This window comes from Gilbertella persicaria (assembly GCF_025201335.1).
Source record: "Gilbertella persicaria strain CBS 190.32 chromosome Unknown B0P05scaffold_15, whole genome shotgun sequence".
NCBI lineage: Eukaryota > Fungi > Mucoromycota > Mucoromycetes > Mucorales > Choanephoraceae > Gilbertella > Gilbertella persicaria.
The window spans coordinates 104622-123593 of NW_026251976.1; the positions used below are offsets into that span (position 1 = coordinate 104622).

Here is an 18972-nt window from a genome sequence, read left to right on the forward strand (position 1 = left end):
AGTTAAGCATATATCTTATTACAAGACACAAGTGAGCATAAGTGATTTGGGTATTGGTTAAACGCACATTTGTAAGTTTAAGTAAAAAAAAAGACATGTACACTTTATTCAAAAATAAAATACTAGAAATTAAGCAGGGCATGAGATACACAAATAATATTTATATTGCTACTTACATTAGGCTATAAGAAAAAGCAAAGAATAGAAGGGAGATACAAGAGAAACAGATATGAACCAGTGTATGTAAAATACTTACACGGATATGAATACCACTCTATCTTCTCATTATATGCATACCACTACACAATATGACCAACCAATATCAAGCTGTGATTGATACCAAAGGCTGTACCACCAAGTACTAAACTATATTATCATCTCAACAAATCATCAACAAAAAACTGAGCGCGTTTAAGTATCATCTTGGCATATTAAAGGGCTCTTGGATCATGATACCTTTGTTGCTGAATTCGAATGATAAAAAACCAGGTTAATTTTTATTTCGAGCCAGTATATAATAGTCAAGTAGCTACGTCTAATAGATACAAGCATGTATTATGGTAAAGAGCTTGATCTGTAGCACGTGAGCAGTATAAACTATATGCTAACCCGGCAAGCTTAATAAGCTTTGCTTGCCAACGTCTTATCATGAGCAAGGTTCCAAATACAACGCATGTTAATGTAATAAATTGACAGGAATTCATAACCTTAAATTAATTAAACCTTCTAGTCAGATTGCACAAAGTAGTACAGAGTGCTACTAAACATGACTCCTTTGTTGTAAAGGAGATTTTCTAAGAGTTTATTGACCAAATCCATAGAAAAGTTTATCCTGCTTTTGCTTTTTATTCTGATCAAAATAAACACGACTTTTAAAGCATTGCTTTTTTTCTTTACCTTAGGAAATAGAATTCCATACATAAGGATAACAAAAGAATATCATTTATCAAAACTCATAAAAATATCAAGGAGAAAATCCAAACGCATCAAAAACCAAAAAAAAAAAAAAAAAAAAGAATTGAGTAAAAAACATCGTGTTGACAGAAAGTATAAAAAACTATCTTTTGATGTTTAATTAAAAAAGACATTTTGTCCACTTCAATGCTTACTCCAAAAAAACCACCATTTTTGTATAAATGTATTAAGTTTGAAAGACCTATAACTATGGGCATTTCATAGAGAAAAAATAGGCTTATTTATCAAAAGTGTTTTATTGCATCTCATTATTGCTTAGTACGTCTTTAACAAGTTATATTCATAACGAATTAGTTCTTTTCAACATAAAGTGTCATTGATTTCATTAAATCATGCAAAGGATATCTAACATTTGAAGTGAACGCTCCTTTTCTATCTAAAAAAGGTACGCGCAAAGGGAACATAAAGCCTGCTTATAGACATATAAACACCCTCATTACTTACAAACAGTATTTAATAACATTTATAACACTTTTGGAGTTAGCTTGAACCAAAAAGAGCGATATGTGCAAAATGACCAAAATGTGCCTTTTGACCAAAGGGTACTATTCATGAAAATCGTCGATTTGACAACCTTTAATCTTCTTTTTGACGCTACAAGACAAAAAATAAAGATATTGACAAGCTTAAATACTCGAAATGTGCGTCAAGCACTATATTTCTTGATCAATGTGTTTGTTTGCCAATTGTACTATAGAAATGGCAAGATATGAGTGAAAACCCCATAAACGTTTTTGCTCATTTCCTCAGATATTTAGCAGCAAATTTGGTGTGCTCTTTACATGAACAGACTCATAAAGCAAATATCTAATGCTTCTATTATTGTACCAAAACCGAATAACTGCGTCTTTATACAGTTCTCAACAAAAGCTCCATTTTTTTAAATGATTTTATTTGCCGCACGTATTTTGTAGCGCGATAGGGTTACAAAAAAGAGGTGCTCGACAATGAGTTATAAGATTAAAAGAGATAAAATGAAATTAAAAATGAGACAAGGACTATATAAAAGTTGAACCAAGCGAAACAATGATGAAAAGAAGAAGGAGAGATGAAGGAATCAGTCGAGACAGTTTGTCTCTTCAGCAGCGCGGCGGTCAACTGCCCGGAGGGTTTGACTGAATGCTATACTTGCAAGGAAGGACTCTCTTCAATGGATATGAGCCCAATGAGCTTTCCAAAGCTCTGAGAGTGTAATGACAATTAACATTTCAACTTCAATTGGACAAGACTCATTGACGTTGATTTTGTCGAAATCTAAGGATTGAAGAGCTGAGGAGATATTATCGATAGAGTACCAAGCCAAAGCTCCATTTTGGATACGGCAGGAATTGTTTTCTTTTTTAATCTTCGCCATGGCCATCCTGTATGTCCTACGTTCATTTGCTCCCATATTCATACTATAAAGTGCCTATATTTCTATCCTTCCATGTTCTTTGGTACACAAAGTAACATAAGATACTCTGGAAAGGTTAATTGCTAGTACATTTTATATGACATCTAGGACAAAAATGCTCAAAATACAGCTTAAACATGCCAATCTTTGATGAATCATTGCTCAACAACCAGATTATCAAAACAGCCCGTTTTTTTTATTTAAAACATGTTTCTTTGAGCCAAAGAATCAAATGGTACCATTGGTTTGGCTGTTGTATAAATTCAATTTTTAACCATATGAAATCCACAGAGGTTCATGAAGATGAAAAAAAAAAAAAACTCAATCAGGAATTTTTGGAATGACCCAATGTAGGTCTGATCCAACCGGAATCAGATAAGTCCATCTCTAGATACTTTTAATAAAAAGAAACCGAGTTTATTAAAACAAAAAAAAGGCGACTTGCTTTGAGCATTGGCTTCAAATCTGCATTCAAAGCTGATTATACACTGTGAATAGTAAAAAGGAGGTCCTTTTCGGTACATATCGACTAGTAAAGCTATACCATTTGATCCTTTAAATAATTGCAAATCGATACATTACAATTTAAAGTTCAAAAAGGGCAGTCTTGGACATGATAAAGAAAGCGTCGATTTATCATGCGACAATTGTAGTTTTTATTATCAAGATAAAATGTGCTCTAAAAGGAACAAACCAAGAATGAAATCTTCAGAAAAATACCTAAATCTTATAAAAGTAAAAGCATGAGAGATATACAAGAGCAGCATAAAAAACTCAAAAGGAAGGGGGTGCGAACCGCTTCATTTCAAATTTACGCAGATGTAGCCAGTCCGAATAAACCGTGACGGTCCTAGTCTATATGTTTAAGTAGCAGCTTAACAACACTTTTTTGTCATCATGTCTCGATTACCGCTTCAATCTAAAGCCATTCGACCCAAGTTTCAAAACAGACGTGCCATTTTTGGTGGCGATGAAGACGAGGAAGAACAAGTCAACGACGAACGCGTCTTGGCTATTGAAGATAACCAGATAAAAGAGTATGTAGAGATTCGCTTCTTTGTATATATACTTATGTTGTATAGGGCCGAACCAAAGAAAGAAGTAAAACCTCTTAGCATATCTCCTCTACCTAACGTTGACTGGAGAGCAAGTGCTAAACAAAAAAAGGAACTCTTCTTACCTGCGCGGGCGCAGCAGCAGCAACAACAAGAACAACAGCAAACTAATTCGGGGCCAGAAGTGCTTGGACAAACCACTACTTCTTTTGGTTTGCAGATACAAACGAAGAAAACATTACAAGTAGTGCATAGCAACGGTAACCTGGATACTGTAACTCAGACAGAAGTGACAAGCGATGCGATGCAGTCAGAGCCTGTTCAAAAAACCTTAGAAGAGCGTGCAATGGAAGCAATTATCAAAGGTAACCTAATGCTAAATATGGGTTTGTTTGCTGAAAATAGATAGAATCCTTGGGAGAAGACGAAGAAGAAGACTCAGGTCCCAAGAAAGTCATCCCAATGAATGAAACTATTGTTTTTAGAGAGGATGTAGAGAATAGACCCGATGAAACAAGCATGGAAGATTATGAGAACATTCCTGTTGATGAGTTTGGTGCTGCTTTGTTACGAGGCTTAGGTTGGAGTGAAGGTGAAGGCATTGGAAGAAATAGAAAGAATTCACCGTTTGTATTTTGTTATATGGTTGTGTTCATGCTGATCTCTTGCTTAGAGCTCCTCCACCTCCTCCAGTCAAACAAAGAGAGGCATTGCTTGGGTTAGGTGCTAAACCAGAAGAAGTAGACACTCAAGATCGACGACAGAAAGCAAAGAACAGACGTGAAGCTTACGAATATAAAGACACAAGCTTATTTAAAAAGATTTCAAAAAGAAGAGTAGAAGATGCACTCATTGATACTGAAAGAAGTAGAGACAGTAGTCGCAGTAGTCGAGATAGTGATCGTTCTTCTCGTAGACGATATGATGATGATTATGATGATAAAAGTAGAAAAAGAAGTAGTAGCAGTAGCAGCAGTAAACGAAGAAGAAGTCGTAGCAGTGATCGTCATAGTTCTAGTAGACATCGACATCGACGTAGTCGTAGTAGATCGCCTTCAAGGGACTCTTCCAGACATAGCAGTCGATCTTCACGAAAATAAATGAAATTATTGCATAAATTCCTCCATTGTTCTGATGTAACAATTTTGATTGGTGATCTCTTGATTGCGAAATAGAATCTTTGGAACATGGCAAATACGCTGGTTTTTTAGGCTGTGTTTCAAAGTAAGAAAGTTGTTATTTCAAAGCGAATATTGCGCCATCGATTTGTATGATTACTCAATGAATGATTAATTTTTTTTTCTTATAAATACAAGACTCTTCTACACTTCTTGCCTCTCTGTCTTTTTTATTTTATTTTTTATTTTCTATTTATTCAAATGCATAGTACACCGCATTCAGAAATCATTATTGATTATGAAAACATATCTTATCAACGTCAAACACAAGAATTTTTTAGACATTTGCCTAATTATACAAAGAATTATCTTATCAGTCTGTTTCCAATTGCGACATGGCTACACAGATATAATTTGATGGTATTCTGAAATGTTAAATTACAAAATTGACTTACATATTCCATAGTGGTTGGTTCGCGATTTGATTGCTGGTATTACTGTTGGTATAGTCATTGTTCCTCAAAGTATGGGCTACGCCAAAATTGCTGAATTGCCTCCACAATATGGTTTATAGTATGTGTATAATCGCATGTATATAGTTTTTGACTCACACATATCTCTATAGTACTGCATTTGTTGGTTTATGTGTTTATTGCCTATTTGCCACTTCAAAAGATATTAGTATTGGCCCAACTGGTAAGTCCCATCATATTACTAAAATCAATAACACTTTTCTCTAGCCGTCATGTCGCTACTAGTTGGTCAAACAGTGACACGCGTCATTGCTGCAGACGCTAGTATCACAGGACCTGAAATTGCAGTGGCAATGTCATTGTTTACTGGTATAATCGCGATGTTTATTGGTCTTGTGCGCCTCGGTATTTTGGTTGATTTTATTCCAGGTAAACAAATGATCAATTTAAGCTTGTCTTTTGCAACTTTAATTTTTCTTACACCTCTTTTTTGTTAGCTCCTGCAATTGCTGGTTTCATGAGTGGGTCTGCCATTACGATCACTATTGGTCAAATGCCCAAGCTATTTGGTATCAAAGGAATTAACACTCAAGAATCTTCTTATTTGATTTTTGGTAACTTCTTCAAATACTTGCCCAACACAAAAGTGGACGTTGCTTTTGGCCTTGTCAGTCTTGTTTGGTTGTATGGTATTCGATACACTTGTCAAATTTTAGGAAAACGCTACCCTAAATACTCTATGCATTTCTTTTTCTTCAGTATCATGAGAAATGGCATACTCGTCATCTTTGGTACTTTGATTTCTTTCTTGATCAATATTGGTAAATCAACCAGCCCTATCAGTATTCTCAAGACAGTACCTGCTGGTTTTACAGCAATGGGTGTCCCAGTGGTTCGAACCAATGTTATCTCTAGTATTGCCAGTTCTTTGCCTTCTGGTGTCATCATTTTGATTTTAGAACACGTTGCGATTGCAAAGTCCTTTGGTCGCATCAATGACTACACCATCAATCCTGATCAAGAAATCATTGCCATTGGTTTCACCAACATCTGGGCTTCCTTCTTTGGCGCCTATCCTTCTACAGGTTCCTTTTCTCGTACGGCTATTAAAGCACGTTCTGGAGTCAAGACGCCTATTGCCGGTGTGTTTTCTGCCCTCGTTGTCCTTTTGGCATTGTATGCTCTCACACCTGCTTTCTATTATATTCCCGATGCCGTCTTGGCTGCTGTTGTTATCCATGCTGTAGCTGATCTTGTTAGTGGACCAAGCTATGTGAAGCGTCTTGCTGCTGTTAGTCTCTGGGAACTCTTGATCTTTGTTGTCACGGTCGTGATTACGTTCTTTACTACAGTTGAATATGGTATCTATGCTTCTGTCGCCTTATCCATTATCATCTTGCTCTTCCGTATTGCTCGTCCTCGCTTCTGGGGTTTAGGCCGTATCCCTTTAAGCAAAGCCATTTCTTCTATTGAATTACCTGAAGCAGACCAAAAGCAGATTGAGAAAACATCTGAACTTCAAGCCTACTTGTATGTACCTGAAAGCCATCCTTCACTTGGCGACTTGGTCGAACCTTTGCCTGAGGGTATCCTTATGTGCCGTGTGGACGAATCATTTACGTATCCCAACTCAAGTTATGTTTCGGATAAAATCATTCAATACTGCAAGAGTCGTACGCGCAGTTCTAACGTTGCTCTTAGTAAAGGTGATCGCTCATGGAACGATGATACTACGCCTGATATTGTAGCTGCTCGTGAAAACTTGCCTCGCTTGCATGCTTTGATTCTTGATTTTGCTAGTGTCAACCGTCTTGACTCAAGTGGCCTTCAGGCTATTGTGGATGCTCAAAACACATTGAATCGATACAGTGGTCACCATGTTGAATTCCATTTTGTCAACATTCTTCATCCTGCTATTCGTCGTTGCTTGATTGTTGCTCAGTTTGGTACACAACCTCGACCTGGTGTGAATCGTAAAGAAATTCTGCCTGTTGTACCTGCTTCTCGTGATGGTCCTCAACAAAACACTTCTCCCGTTATGCAGCATGATGATGAAAACCAAATTGGTAGTTCTACAGAAGTCTCGCTCCAAACGGATGAAAAGAGCGCAGAATTTGCTGAACAAGTCTTTAGAAACAGTTCTATCAATGGTATTCCTCTTCCCAAGGATCGCTATCCTTTCTTTCACTGGAGCTCTGATGAAGCCCTTCGTTCTGCTATGGCCTCGTTAGAGGTTCGCAAATATTTGGAAGAATCAGGCCAAGATGTCAACGAAGCAATTGGTCATGAAGGTGCTACGCCTTCTCACTAAATGTATATAATATACCCTCCTTCGTTTTGTGATTTATTTTATGTATTTATAAATAAATGGTTTTTTTTAGAGATAATTGTGCATCCATTCATTCTCATCCGCTGAATGATCATCTTGCTTCATTGTTGCCAATGCTTCTTGTCTTCTCTTTATCTCTTCTTCCTCGATGGATGTCTTTATCTGAGTAGCAACATCACTAAACATGCGAATACTGTTGCCAACAACACCTTTACTAAATGTCTTTACGTTCTTTCCAATCTCAATTACTTTGGTGAAATCAAACAATTCTTCGTCTTCTTCATCTTCTTCCTGAATGATGTTGTTAACAAGACCCTCTTCTTGTCGTTTCTTTGTGGATACTGAAGAGGAAGAAAAAGAGGATTCAGGTATAGCTCCTGTCAATGCAGAAAACAAAGAGGAAGGTGTCATGAATGAGGAGGTGGTGGAAGACACAGAGGAAGACAATTTGTGGTCAGTATCTTGTACTTCTTGTTCTTCTTCAGCAACACCGCTGATCATTTTTACGATATCCTGTCCAACTTTTAGAATCGAGCTTGCCCTTCTGTGAAGTGTTCTTGGTATATCTTCAACATCACTTTTTAATGTATATATATATAAAAGAAAAGAGTCAACATCATAGCATCAAAAAGATAAAAGAAAAGGGGGCTTTATTGTTCTAACCTATCCTTATTATTTATAGTGGCATTAGATTCTTCTTCTTGTTCGTCATCTGAATTCATGATAATGCTGTTCTTGATAAAGGCTAACTTGTCAGTAATATGTTCGCCCAATAATGACTGAGTTGCTGTTGATACAATTGATGTTCTTCTTCCTTCTTCCTGTGATACAGATGATAAAGGATCGTTGGTTTCTTCTAGTTTAGTAGATAACTGACTTTTTTTGTGTTCTTCTTTGCTCTTCTTCAAGACTTGATAGCCTTCTTCGGGCATAGAAAAGCGATTGTTGTTTTTGCTGCTTTCTTCTCCATGGCTGTTGCTGCTGTTGCTGCTGCTGCTGCCCCCTTCTATACTCGAGGATAAAAAGGGTTTTTCTCCATACATTGATTTTTGATTCTCATGAATTAAGGTAGGAGGTATCTCTTTTGAAAGTCTTGTCAAAGGTAAGTGTTGCAATACTTCCTTTTCTATCTGTGGAATCTTTTCTTCTATTTTTTTGACAACTGGTTCTGTTGATGGGGTATCTTCTTGTTCTGTAGTATCGCTTGATACTTCTTTAATGCTGTAAGCCATGGCTTCTGTCCAATCTGGCTCATCTTCATATTTAAAACTGGTTTGACTAAAATCAGCCAATTCTTCTCCTCCTTCCTGTGTCTAGCAAAAATAAATAAGTAATCAAATTTTAATTTATGTTTGTCGCACCTGATTTTCTGCGTCATGGGCGTCGCTTTTTGGCGCATTATCTACTTGTTCCTCTTGATGATCGGGCGCCCGGGCAAAAGGGTTTCGAGATAAAATGTGTGCACTGTTTTGAGAGAAAATGGTATCCTGTTGAGGTGCTCGTTGTTCCTGGTAGTTTCCTAGAGTTTGCTGTAAAGAACCTTGTTGTTGTTGCTGTTCGTCCTCAGAGTCCGAAAGGTCATCAGGAAGATGAATAGCACCTACTTGTGTTTGCTTCAGAAAGGAAATAGGACTACAACAAGGAATAGACCATCTAGAAGAAGATCGCTTTGTTACTAAAGGGCGACTACTACTGGTTGATGCTTGCTCAGTTGAGAGCTGTATTTCAGGTTTGGGTTGAAAAAATGACATGTTTATTAGTGAAGAAAAAGAAAGAAAAGAAAAAAAAAAAGATGGAGAGGAAGGAGAAAGAAAAGTAGTACAAGAAAATAAAATGTAACGTGTAGAAAGAAACCTTCCCCTAAAAAAAACCAGATGCGGGCTGCTTTTCTCTTTGGTTCTCAATGCATATACAAAATAAAAGCAGTATATAAAGCAACAAAATATGCTTTAGTATTTTGTTTATGTCTGAGAAAAACAAACAAAAAAGGCGAGACAACATATATTATATTCCTGGAGTTTTAAATAGAGATTTTTAAGCGCCACGCGTCTTGACCCTGTATAGGTCATGGCTCTTTCACATAAAAATCAGAACCAAAACTCGACATCTGCCAAACATGGTTATCGACGCGACCAAGCCCTATCTTGGGCTCAAATTGCGCAACGACAAACGCTATCTTACCAACCGGCAACCAAGATGCAACCATCTAAGGACTTGAGCGACTCGTCATCTACTGCCTCCAAGTATGCTCATCAGATCGACGATCTTTTGCACACCAGCATCCGTCCCTTTATTCAAGGGCTTGAAGACAATAGTACGATTATTGATATAACCAATATCAAAGACCTCAACGGCTTGAAACAATTCTTTGGCTCTTTTAACACAGACACATACTTTCCCTACTTTGGAACCTTGTTAGTTGAACGCCGCTATCTTCAACGTCGTTTCATCGAAACCTTTTGGGATAAGGAGGCTGCTGAGTATCAACAACTTATTGGGAATGACAATGACAATGGACGGCGGCATTGTGATCAAAGGTTACCCCAGTCTCCCTTCTAACGCAAAAGTAGCCCGCGTGAAGGTCGAACGCTTGCCTTTCATCAACCCTTTAAAGTTGAGAGACTTGATGTTTCAGCGATTTAATCATTTTGGAACTGTTTTGGATGCAGGTTTACAATTGGACGGCAAGTCATTCTTTGAGCAAGGATATGTTATTTTAGACCTGAATCGACCTCATCCAACTATGCCAGAAACCTTACGACGAGAAATTGATTGGTTCAACGACGGCAAGCGCATGCTCCGCCTCGCCTGGGATGAAATGCCACCTTACTGTCGCTACTGCCAGAAGGAAGATCACTGTCGAGCAGACTGCCCTGAAGTACATAAATCTAAACAATGCTACAACTGCAATGAATTGGGACACATCAGCAAGGATTGTCCCCGTCGTGGTCATGGTAATAATCTTCCCGCTAATAAGCGCGTTGCAGTTACAAAAGCTCAATTGGAAAAGGAGGCCGCTAATAAAGCCACTGAGAAAACAGCCAAATTGCTTCAAAAGCAGCTGGCTAGGGAGGAAGAAGAGCATCGGTTGGCTGACGAGAAAGAAAAGGCACTGATCGCCATGGAGGAGAAAATTATCAGAGATTCCGAAATGCAAATGGAGGAGGAGGATAGCTAGACCATCCGAAACATGGAAATTGAGATGAAAGAAAGCACTACAGCCGACCTACCAGTCATGACGATGGGGGAAGTTGCTCACACCTTGGAAGGACAAAAAGTTGGCTTGAGCAAGAAACTCAAAGTGTCGCACTCAAGACACGCCAAGGAGCTAGATTCAGGTGCCTCTGGTGAAGACCAGAACCCTGTCTCTAATCGCTTATAAAATTTACTATGATCAACAACACTGAATATCGCGACATTAAATTGTCGTGGTTTACGCAAAGCAGGAAATCCATCTTCTGCTCGCTCCTTTATTCGTTATTTACGCTCCTTAGAAATTGATATACTATGCTTACAAGAAACTCATGCTATTGATGCCACTGTTCAGGCAGAACTTAACCTCCTTTTCAACTCAAGTTCTACTTTATGGACACCCCACTGTGGGATAGTGTCTCTCAAACCTCACTTTCAAATAGTCGCTCACTCTACTTTTATTCATGAAGAAGGACGCTTCCTCTGTGCTACAGTCCATTCTTCGATCAGTCCCTCTACTCCTCTTTTACAACTATTGAATATTTATGCACCTGCGTATTCTACACCGCGCAAAGCGTTTTACCAGCAACTAGCCAATAACCTCGACCTTATGTCCCACCTCCAATCCAGCAATATACCGACTTTGATCCTGGGCGATTTCAATTTTAATCCCTTCCAACGTTCGACTATCACGGACACTTGGCTTGAACTTCTCGACCTCTACTACAGCGATTGTTTTGGAGACGACCCTAGACCAACTTTCACTGCACATTCTAACAATCGCACTAGAATTGACTTTATCCTTTGCTCCTCTCAACACCGTCTCCTTGTAACCTCTCATTCGCAACATTTCATCTCATCCACCTGGACTGATCATGATTTACTGTCTATTACACTACGCCCCCCTCTTGAAACCGCTGGACCCGGCTTGTGGAAGGCTGATCCTTCCCTCGCTAGGATTCCTTCTTTTAGAGACGGCCTGACCAAATACATTGAATCCCGTCTCACTTCTCAAAATTTCCTTGATGAGAATTGTCCTCACTCTGCTCAAGTTATTTGGGATATACTGAAGACCGAAGTCAAGATATACACTAAATCATTTCAATACGAGACTAATAAGTGGCGCACAAAGACCTTGAAAAAGTATCAGTCCTGTTGTGAGATGAAGAGAGAATAGATATTCAATAAGAGAAAAGGCAAGAACACAGAGAAAGTTCGTTAGAACTTGTATAGGTTTTTATTTCTCCCAGAAAATGTTATCTTTCAATTGCTATAAAATGTCGAGGTATTTATACTTTTTCTTGTGGACGTCAACGGTAATGAAGTTGATCTTGCTGCTGCTAAAATTGCTAAGGATGACAATAAGAACAAGACAATATCAGATGAAGGAAAACTTACAAGAGAAGGCAAGGATATCGTTGATAATCTGGTAAGCGTATTGTCTGATATTGATTTAAAATCCCGTCGGGCATACCTCTTCCAAATCACTTGTAATACTTGCATCGTGTCTACTCTGGATCTTGCATGTAACGGGCTATATGTGGCAAGCTCGCAAGCAAACTTTGTTCTCCCAAGTAAGCCTGACGATTTCAGTGATTTAACTCTGCCTCTCGGATACTTGCTCTCTGTTAAATCAAGCATAGAATCTTTGGGTCTAGAAATTAAAAGTAACATCAACAACAGACGTATGAGTACTGTAGAGACCCTTGGTATCAAACAAGTCCCTAAAAAAACCTCAGAATGTATCAACTGGATTCGCTCTACATACTATTCCCCTCCTGGTAAGACTCCTTCCGGTGTTCCGTCTTTTGTTTTCGGTGGTCCTCCACCATCAATCTTAAACAAGTTGAAAGAAGTTTATGAAGCTGATCGAGGAAAAAAGTATGAAGGAGTAGAAAATGATGGCGACTTTGATGAGTTCGGCTGGAAGCTACTGTCAAATGGAACATACTACAACAAATATTTGAAGGAAATTGCAGACCATCATCCTTTGATGAAAAGAGAAAGAAAAGACAACATTTAGCAGCATACTATAGCTTAATCATATATTTCTGTTAGTTCGCAGTATCTCCTTACATAGATTTTATCTCTTATCAATACAGAACAACTATGTCTTTATTTATTTTTAAAAAAAAAAGGATGAGCAAAGAAGCTTGCTTCATGGTCAATGCTCTTTATAATTATTTTGTTGCAAATAATGCTATTAGGCTATTGCTTATTCTAGATCTCTGAATTATTAGTCAACAATATCTACAAGAAACTAGTCAAAGTTACGCAGAAAAGCTAGCGCGTTAATCTAGCATGTTAGATAACGAAGGCTGCGATTCCGCTTCCCACTCCAACCTGCTGCGGTTGTCAGTCGTAGTATGGTAGACCATATCGGCGCTGGGCACAACTGTAAGCATGCTTTTACTTGGCTCATCTAGAAAGCTTTTCAGTTAGTTCTTGAAGTACTAATTAAAGCCGAACACAGAAACTTTGTTAAAAAATTAGGATTTAAGCAGTCATGTCGGAGCAACAAAAACATTGATATTTTCTGACAAACATTTTCCAAACTACCACTTGCAGGCTTCAGTAAAAGAAAAAAAACAACCTCAACCTGCATATTGGGAGTTTTTAACTAGCGCCTATGGTGTGTTGTTCATCCGTTCTTGGTGCTTTTATGCACATTTTCATTTTACTTTCATATTAAAAAAAGGAGTATAGCTATCATAAAGCATGAAAAAGAGTTCATAGTCTCCTATGCAGCAAACGAATTGAGTTGAGTAGTCATTTTGGGTTGATTTCCCCATGGGCAACCCAACCAATTATATCTGATCTTACAAGCACACACACTTTTTCTTCTAGCTCAAGGCCCCGATTACTTAATCAAGGGTTTCTAATAGTCAAAAAAAAATGCTCTTGTGTCATGCAATCATTATAACAAAGTACATTGCAGATAAATTGTCTATATCAATTTGATAACAGGTCTGTATAGAATATAGAGTCTATATTTAACCACGGCAGTAAAAAAAAAAAAAAAAAAAAAAAAAAGGTACATCTCTATGAGTCACACTTTTTTTTCTTTACTTTTAAGAAACATTTATCTATAAATTTTCTGCTTGCTTTTTTAAAAAAAGAAAAGGCAATATTCATATATAGGCTAACACTACTTTGTTGAATTAACATCTCGGAGAAAATAAAATAGATATGGCATAATTAGATTCCTGCAAGCAGTTTCATTGAAACGAAACTGATTTTCAAGTCACCACTGGGTTTAAATTTGGGACTTGCTGAAAGATTTTTTTGCATCTTTTTTTTCTTCTTCTTCTTCTTCTTCTTCTTCTATTCAGAAAAAAAAAGCCCTTTCTTGCACAAAGAGGTATATAATCTATACTTCTTTAATTCACTTAAAACTACACAAAGCAACACTCAATAACTCTTTTTTTAACAACATACCCAAATAACAAAGAATACAAAGCAATGTCTGATAACGCTATTAAGATTTTTACCGGCAACTCTCACCCTGAACTTGCCAAGCTTGTTGCTAGCCGTATTGGTATTGATTTGGCCAAGGCTGTTGTAATGAAATATTCCAACCAAGAGACCTCTGTCACTGTTGGTGAGTCTGTTCGTGACGAAGACGTGTTTATTATTCAATCTGGTTGTGGTGAAATCAATGATAATTTAATGGAACTCTTGATCTTAATCAACGCCTGTAAGACTGCTTCTGCCCGTAGAATCACTGCCGTTATCCCTTGTTTCCCTTATGCTCGTCAAGACAAGAAGGACAAGAGTCGTGCTCCCATCACTGCCAAATTGACTGCTAATATGTTGACTGTTGCTGGCGCTAACCATGTCATTACGATGGATCTTCACGCTTCTCAAATTCAAGGATTCTTTAACATTCCCGTTGACAATTTGTACTGTGAACCCTCTATGATTAAATACATTCGCACAAAGATCCCTGACTGGACAAATGCCATCATTGTGTCTCCTGATGCTGGTGGTGCTAAGCGGTAAGTTGAAGAGAGTGGTATGTTGTGTATACTTATTTTGGCTAGTGCTACTTCCATCGCTGATCGTCTTGAACTTGATTTTGCTTTGATTCACAAAGAACGTAAAAGAGCTAATGAAGTTTCTCGCATGGTCTTGGTTGGCGATGTGACTGGAAAGATTGCCATCTTGGTTGATGATATGGCTGATACTTGTGGTACACTTGGTTTGGCTGCAAAGACTTTGGTTGAGAATGGTGCTGTTAAGGTATATGCTATTGTTGCTCATGGTATTCTTTCTGGAAAAGCTATCAAAGTGATCAATGAATCAGTTATTGAAAAACTTGTTGTTACCAACACAATTCCTCATCAAGACAAGATGGTAAGTACTCATCTAAATAGTTGAATTGTATTAATGATCCATATATAGGCTATTTGTCCTAAGCTTGACATTATTGATATCTCACCTACACTTGCTGAAGCCATTCGTAGAACCCATAATGGTGAATCAGTTTCTTACCTTTTCTCTCATGCTCCTGAATAAGTATATTGGTTTTTCCCTATATATACATATATTACACACACACATTTATACATTGTTATTTTATTATTATTATTTTCTTTTCTCAGCATTCATTTAAAGTAAACAACAACAAAAAAAATGGACCAATTCCTTGTATTTTTTTTCTTTCCTCATACGCATAAACACACACGCACATTTTATACATACATATATAATAGAAAATGGTGTTTTGACATTTATTATCATAAAAATATACACATATACATACTCGGCTTTCTCGTTAATTGCTGAATGGAATAGTTAAATTACACCGAAACAGATTTTAAAGTCAGTAGGTTACACTTCATATGATACTACTGTTGTTTTACAAAGTGACACAACATTTATCAGTCATTCACAGAATATTCAAATGTATTTAGAAGACCCTGAAGTTTTCCCTTATTTTTTTTTCTTGAGCGATCAAAAGATAGAAAGTGTTTATTAATATGATTAAGAGTAAAAGAAAAAAAAAGAAAAATGATTATAGGTAGAATACAAATATTAATGGAAGGGTGATCATCAATGACATGATAGAAAATATATATATATATATGAATGCTTGATATGTTGGGAACTTAAGGACAGTTGGCTTGGAGACCTTCAATGCAGGAAGCATAGAAAGTATAGGGTTCAACATTCTTCAACTTGAAGACGGCTTGAAGAATAGCGGAGATACCCTGACCAGCAATCATACCACCAGCAGTACTGTACATGTAATTATCAAAAGCAGTAGGGTTGACACGCTTCCAGATCTTACTACCAGCCCAACCAATGAACATGGACAAAGGTACTTCAGGGCTAGTGTTAATCATGGCAATACCGATAGCAGAAATGGAGGGGAAGTAACAGTGGTATTTTTTAGGAATCAAGAATTCACGAACAAAAGGACCAACAGCACCAACGGCAGCACAGACAGCAGTAACAATGATACCTTCGCGAGTAAGAGGTTCACCACCACCTGTCAACAATAAGGTAACGTTGTACCAAGCTCTGACGGCAACTAAACCAAATTCACATTTAGTATCTTCAGCACTGATGACACAAGGATAAGCCTCAGCGAAAAGAATGAAGAGACCAACAGAGATACCGATAGCAAAAAAAGAGGCGACGAATTGAGCCCAGAATTGAGATCGAGGAGAAGCGCCAACCAATTGCCCGGTCTTCAAATCACCAACCATGTCGACAGATTGAGCAGCAGCAGAAGCGGAGATGTTACCAGCCATTAAGTTGTTCTTACGGAGTTGGTTGATGGTATCATGAGGCATGCCGGCAAAGACAAGTTGGGACATTTTACCAATGGAACCAGTGGGATTGATATCAGTTTCACCAGCAGCTTGAACACCAACGAAAGAAAAGATAAAACCAAGAATGACAGCAACGATAGATTGGTAGACAGGCATACCAAAGTATTCACCCATGATGGCACAAGTGAAGATGATAGAGATGAGAGTACCAGAAACCCACCACCAGGTAGGGACCAATTCGCTTTCCTTGAAGATTTCATCTTGGGGCAATTCACTGTTCATGTGCTTGAGTTGAGCTTCAGACAAGTCCTTCTTCAAAACACGGGAGCGGAAGAGGTAGTAACCAGATTTGCAGCCATCATAGATACTGACAACACCACCCTTTACACCACGCCAAAGAGTATCGTAGTGGACAAAGAGTTCGGCAAAAGTAGTCAAGACCATGAGAGCAATACCAGGCCATAAGAAGAAAGATTGAGTAGTAGGACCTTTAGTAGTGATACCCATTGCTTGGACAAAGTAACCGTTTTGGACCAAACAAGGACCAATGATACCGTAGACAATGACAGAAGAAATAAAGAAAGTGTTGACAGTAGAACCGGGAGTCATCAAACCAGCACCGAAGAAGGGGAAATCCCAACGGAAGTTCCAGCCCCAGGTTTCATCAGCACTCATGAGAGGAATGTAGTTGGCACTGTGACCGATCCACCAGAGAATATGGATAGTGTCAAAGAAAGAGACCCAGTAAGCAATCAAGTTCCAGAAGAAAGAAATGGCGAACCAGATACCCATCCACATAGCTTTCTTCATGGCTTCTTTTTCACCGTCAATGGTATTATGGAGAGAGATGATGGTTGTGGCAGCAGCACGGGGAGTAGGGAAAGTCAAGTCCTGCTTGACGACAAAGTGTTGGCGAAGGGGGACAGCGAAGAAAAGACCATAAAAGGCACAAGAAATAGTGAATAAAACAAGAGCAGCAGCATCTTCTCTAGGTGTTGTCATAAGGCCGAGTTTATACATAGCAGGAATACCTGAGACGAAACCAGCAGAAAGACCACCAGCAGTGGTAGCTGCAGATTGAGCAGTACAGTTTTCTTTAGGGCCAAAGTAGCCACCACCCCACTTGGGTGGAATGATTTTAGACAAAGGCTTAATTAAGGCAAATGAAAAGATGGCACCAAAAAGTGATGCACCAAATGTCCAACCAATCTTAAGACCCAAGTAAGTGTTTGATGCAGCTATAAATAAGATGTTAGCTTAAACTGATTAATTTGTTATGTCTTGACATTACCAACTAAACAACCCAAAAGAGAGCCGACAATAGTTGCACGCCAGGTGAATTGAGTCTCTTCAGGATATGCACTGATGTTATCTACAACAACCTGTTCTTCAGATTGTAAATCATATTCGATTTTCTCGTCTTTATATGATGGAGGGGATTTTGTGTCCGCCATGATAAGATAAATATAATTCTGGAAATCAAAACTCTTTTGCTTTTTTGTGCTTTCTTTTTATACTCAAAATTTTGATGGGCGGGAGCAGAATAATTACAAATTACACGTACCAATGATAACAGATAGATGACAAAAAGAGCCAATCGTATGATTGAAAACACTTTCGCACAGTCTTGACTTTATTTCGCACGATATCCCCTCTCAACTACTTTTTAAGGAAATTCAATCCATTTTTAGTAAATATACTACTTTGGATCAGTAAACTTTATGTTGTATAATGTAATCTTTTTTGATATCGTTGTGTGTAATTGTCCTGATTAGACAAAATTATTCATTTTCTGAAACATAGAAAAGGGAAAATATATCTAATTTAAATATGTCAATGCATCAAAGGCTTTTTGCGGCTTTTAATATACCTGACTGTTTTATAAAAAGGGTTTTCAAGTGCAAACGAATAACACATGACTCATTTCGAATGATTGACTAAAACTTGTTCTTTGTTAGAAGTCCGAGTATCCTGATTTGATGGCGGAGATGGCTTTGTACTTTTTCATCAAATGGCATATAATTAATAAAGGTTAGTTATTTAAAGAAAAAGGAAATTATCATCGCATATGCTCTCTATTTTCGCCGCAGCATAATGTCGTTTGTGTCCAATCTTGAGATTGTACCAATACATTCTAGAGAAAAATGTTTGCCACAACCATATGCTTTTCTTCTTGTCCTACTCCAGATTTTGAGATATAAGATCATAATTAGCACATATTTCTTACAAATACTTTTTGAAAGTTCATACATTGAATATCGATATTACTACGAGACATTAATAGACTCGGTCCAATCGTTTTCGTTTCAGTTGTTTACTTTTGTCAGAAGACTAAAATTGTCACTGCCCAAGTCCATGATGAGATAGCACTTGGTTCTTGTCCTACGTTTGTGATCATTCATTTTTACCGAGTAATGCGAGAAAAGACCTATCGCAGGCACTGCACACTTTTATTTTCTAATTGAAAGAAATATACATATATATATATATATATATAGCACCGTTAGCTATAACAAGGCTTAATTTTTTTTTGATAACATTCAAATCGAGAATTAGGAAGATTTAGACTATCTTTGACATGATTCTGACTAAACAAAAACATTGTGTTTCAATCAATGAGGTAGCAACTCGGTCTATTGTTGTAGCTACCTCTCAAT

At 37.7% G+C, this 18972-nt stretch overlaps 8 protein-coding genes across 8 annotated transcripts; 6 read left to right on the forward strand and 2 right to left on the reverse strand.

The window, feature by feature from the left end:
- The first annotated feature begins 3199 nt into the window (after window positions 1-3199).
- Window positions 3200-4749, forward strand: B0P05DRAFT_537364 (DExH-box splicing factor binding site-domain-containing protein). Its single transcript, XM_051577718.1, has 3 exons — window positions 3200-3788; window positions 3833-4049; window positions 4097-4749. The coding sequence occupies exons 1-3, from the start codon at window positions 3266-3268 to the stop codon at window positions 4521-4523; spliced, it is 1167 nt and encodes a 388-aa protein (XP_051435823.1). The 5' UTR covers window positions 3200-3265; the 3' UTR covers window positions 4524-4749.
- Window positions 4750-4802: 53 nt separating this feature from the next.
- Window positions 4803-7325, forward strand: B0P05DRAFT_586185 (sulfate transporter family-domain-containing protein; the record flags this gene model as incomplete). The annotated part of the gene is made up of 5 exons (XM_051582493.1): window positions 4803-4961; window positions 5008-5114; window positions 5167-5237; window positions 5282-5443; window positions 5512-7325. 5 exons carry the CDS (start codon window positions 4803-4805, stop codon window positions 7323-7325), a joined length of 2313 nt encoding a protein of 770 aa, XP_051435824.1.
- Window positions 7326-7359: 34 nt separating this feature from the next.
- Window positions 7360-8316, reverse strand: B0P05DRAFT_537368 (uncharacterized protein). The gene is made up of 2 exons (XM_051577719.1): window positions 8007-8316; window positions 7360-7920 (listed from the first exon to the last, which is right to left on the reverse strand). The coding sequence occupies exons 1-2, from the start codon at window positions 8273-8275 to the stop codon at window positions 7392-7394; spliced, it is 798 nt and encodes a 265-aa protein (XP_051435825.1). The 5' UTR covers window positions 8276-8316; the 3' UTR covers window positions 7360-7391.
- Window positions 8317-10854: 2538 nt separating this feature from the next.
- Window positions 10855-11712, forward strand: B0P05DRAFT_468306 (uncharacterized protein; the record flags this gene model as incomplete). Its single annotated transcript, XM_051574424.1, has 1 exon — window positions 10855-11712. A coding segment is annotated over one exon (858 nt), but the record flags the coding sequence as incomplete, so codon positions are not given.
- Window positions 11713-11817: 105 nt separating this feature from the next.
- Window positions 11818-12078, forward strand: B0P05DRAFT_445074 (uncharacterized protein; the record flags this gene model as incomplete). The annotated part of the gene is made up of 1 exon (XM_051573795.1): window positions 11818-12078. A coding segment is annotated over one exon (261 nt), but the record flags the coding sequence as incomplete, so codon positions are not given.
- Window positions 12079-12222: 144 nt separating this feature from the next.
- On the forward strand, window positions 12223-12558 carry B0P05DRAFT_468312 (uncharacterized protein; the record flags this gene model as incomplete). Its single annotated transcript, XM_051574425.1, has 1 exon — window positions 12223-12558. The coding sequence occupies one exon, from the start codon at window positions 12223-12225 to the stop codon at window positions 12556-12558; it is 336 nt and encodes a 111-aa protein (XP_051435828.1).
- A 1439-nt stretch (window positions 12559-13997) lies between these two features.
- Window positions 13998-15053, forward strand: B0P05DRAFT_578728 (ribose-phosphate pyrophosphokinase 3; the record flags this gene model as incomplete). The annotated part of the gene is made up of 3 exons (XM_051581878.1): window positions 13998-14533; window positions 14579-14891; window positions 14940-15053. 3 exons carry the CDS (start codon window positions 13998-14000, stop codon window positions 15051-15053), a joined length of 963 nt encoding a protein of 320 aa, XP_051435829.1.
- A 593-nt stretch (window positions 15054-15646) lies between these two features.
- Window positions 15647-17769, reverse strand: B0P05DRAFT_468284 (OPT oligopeptide transporter protein-domain-containing protein; the record flags this gene model as incomplete). Its single annotated transcript, XM_051574422.1, has 2 exons — window positions 15647-17553; window positions 17607-17769. The coding sequence occupies 2 exons, from the start codon at window positions 17767-17769 to the stop codon at window positions 15647-15649; spliced, it is 2070 nt and encodes a 689-aa protein (XP_051435830.1).
- Window positions 17770-18972: the final 1203 nt, after the last annotated feature.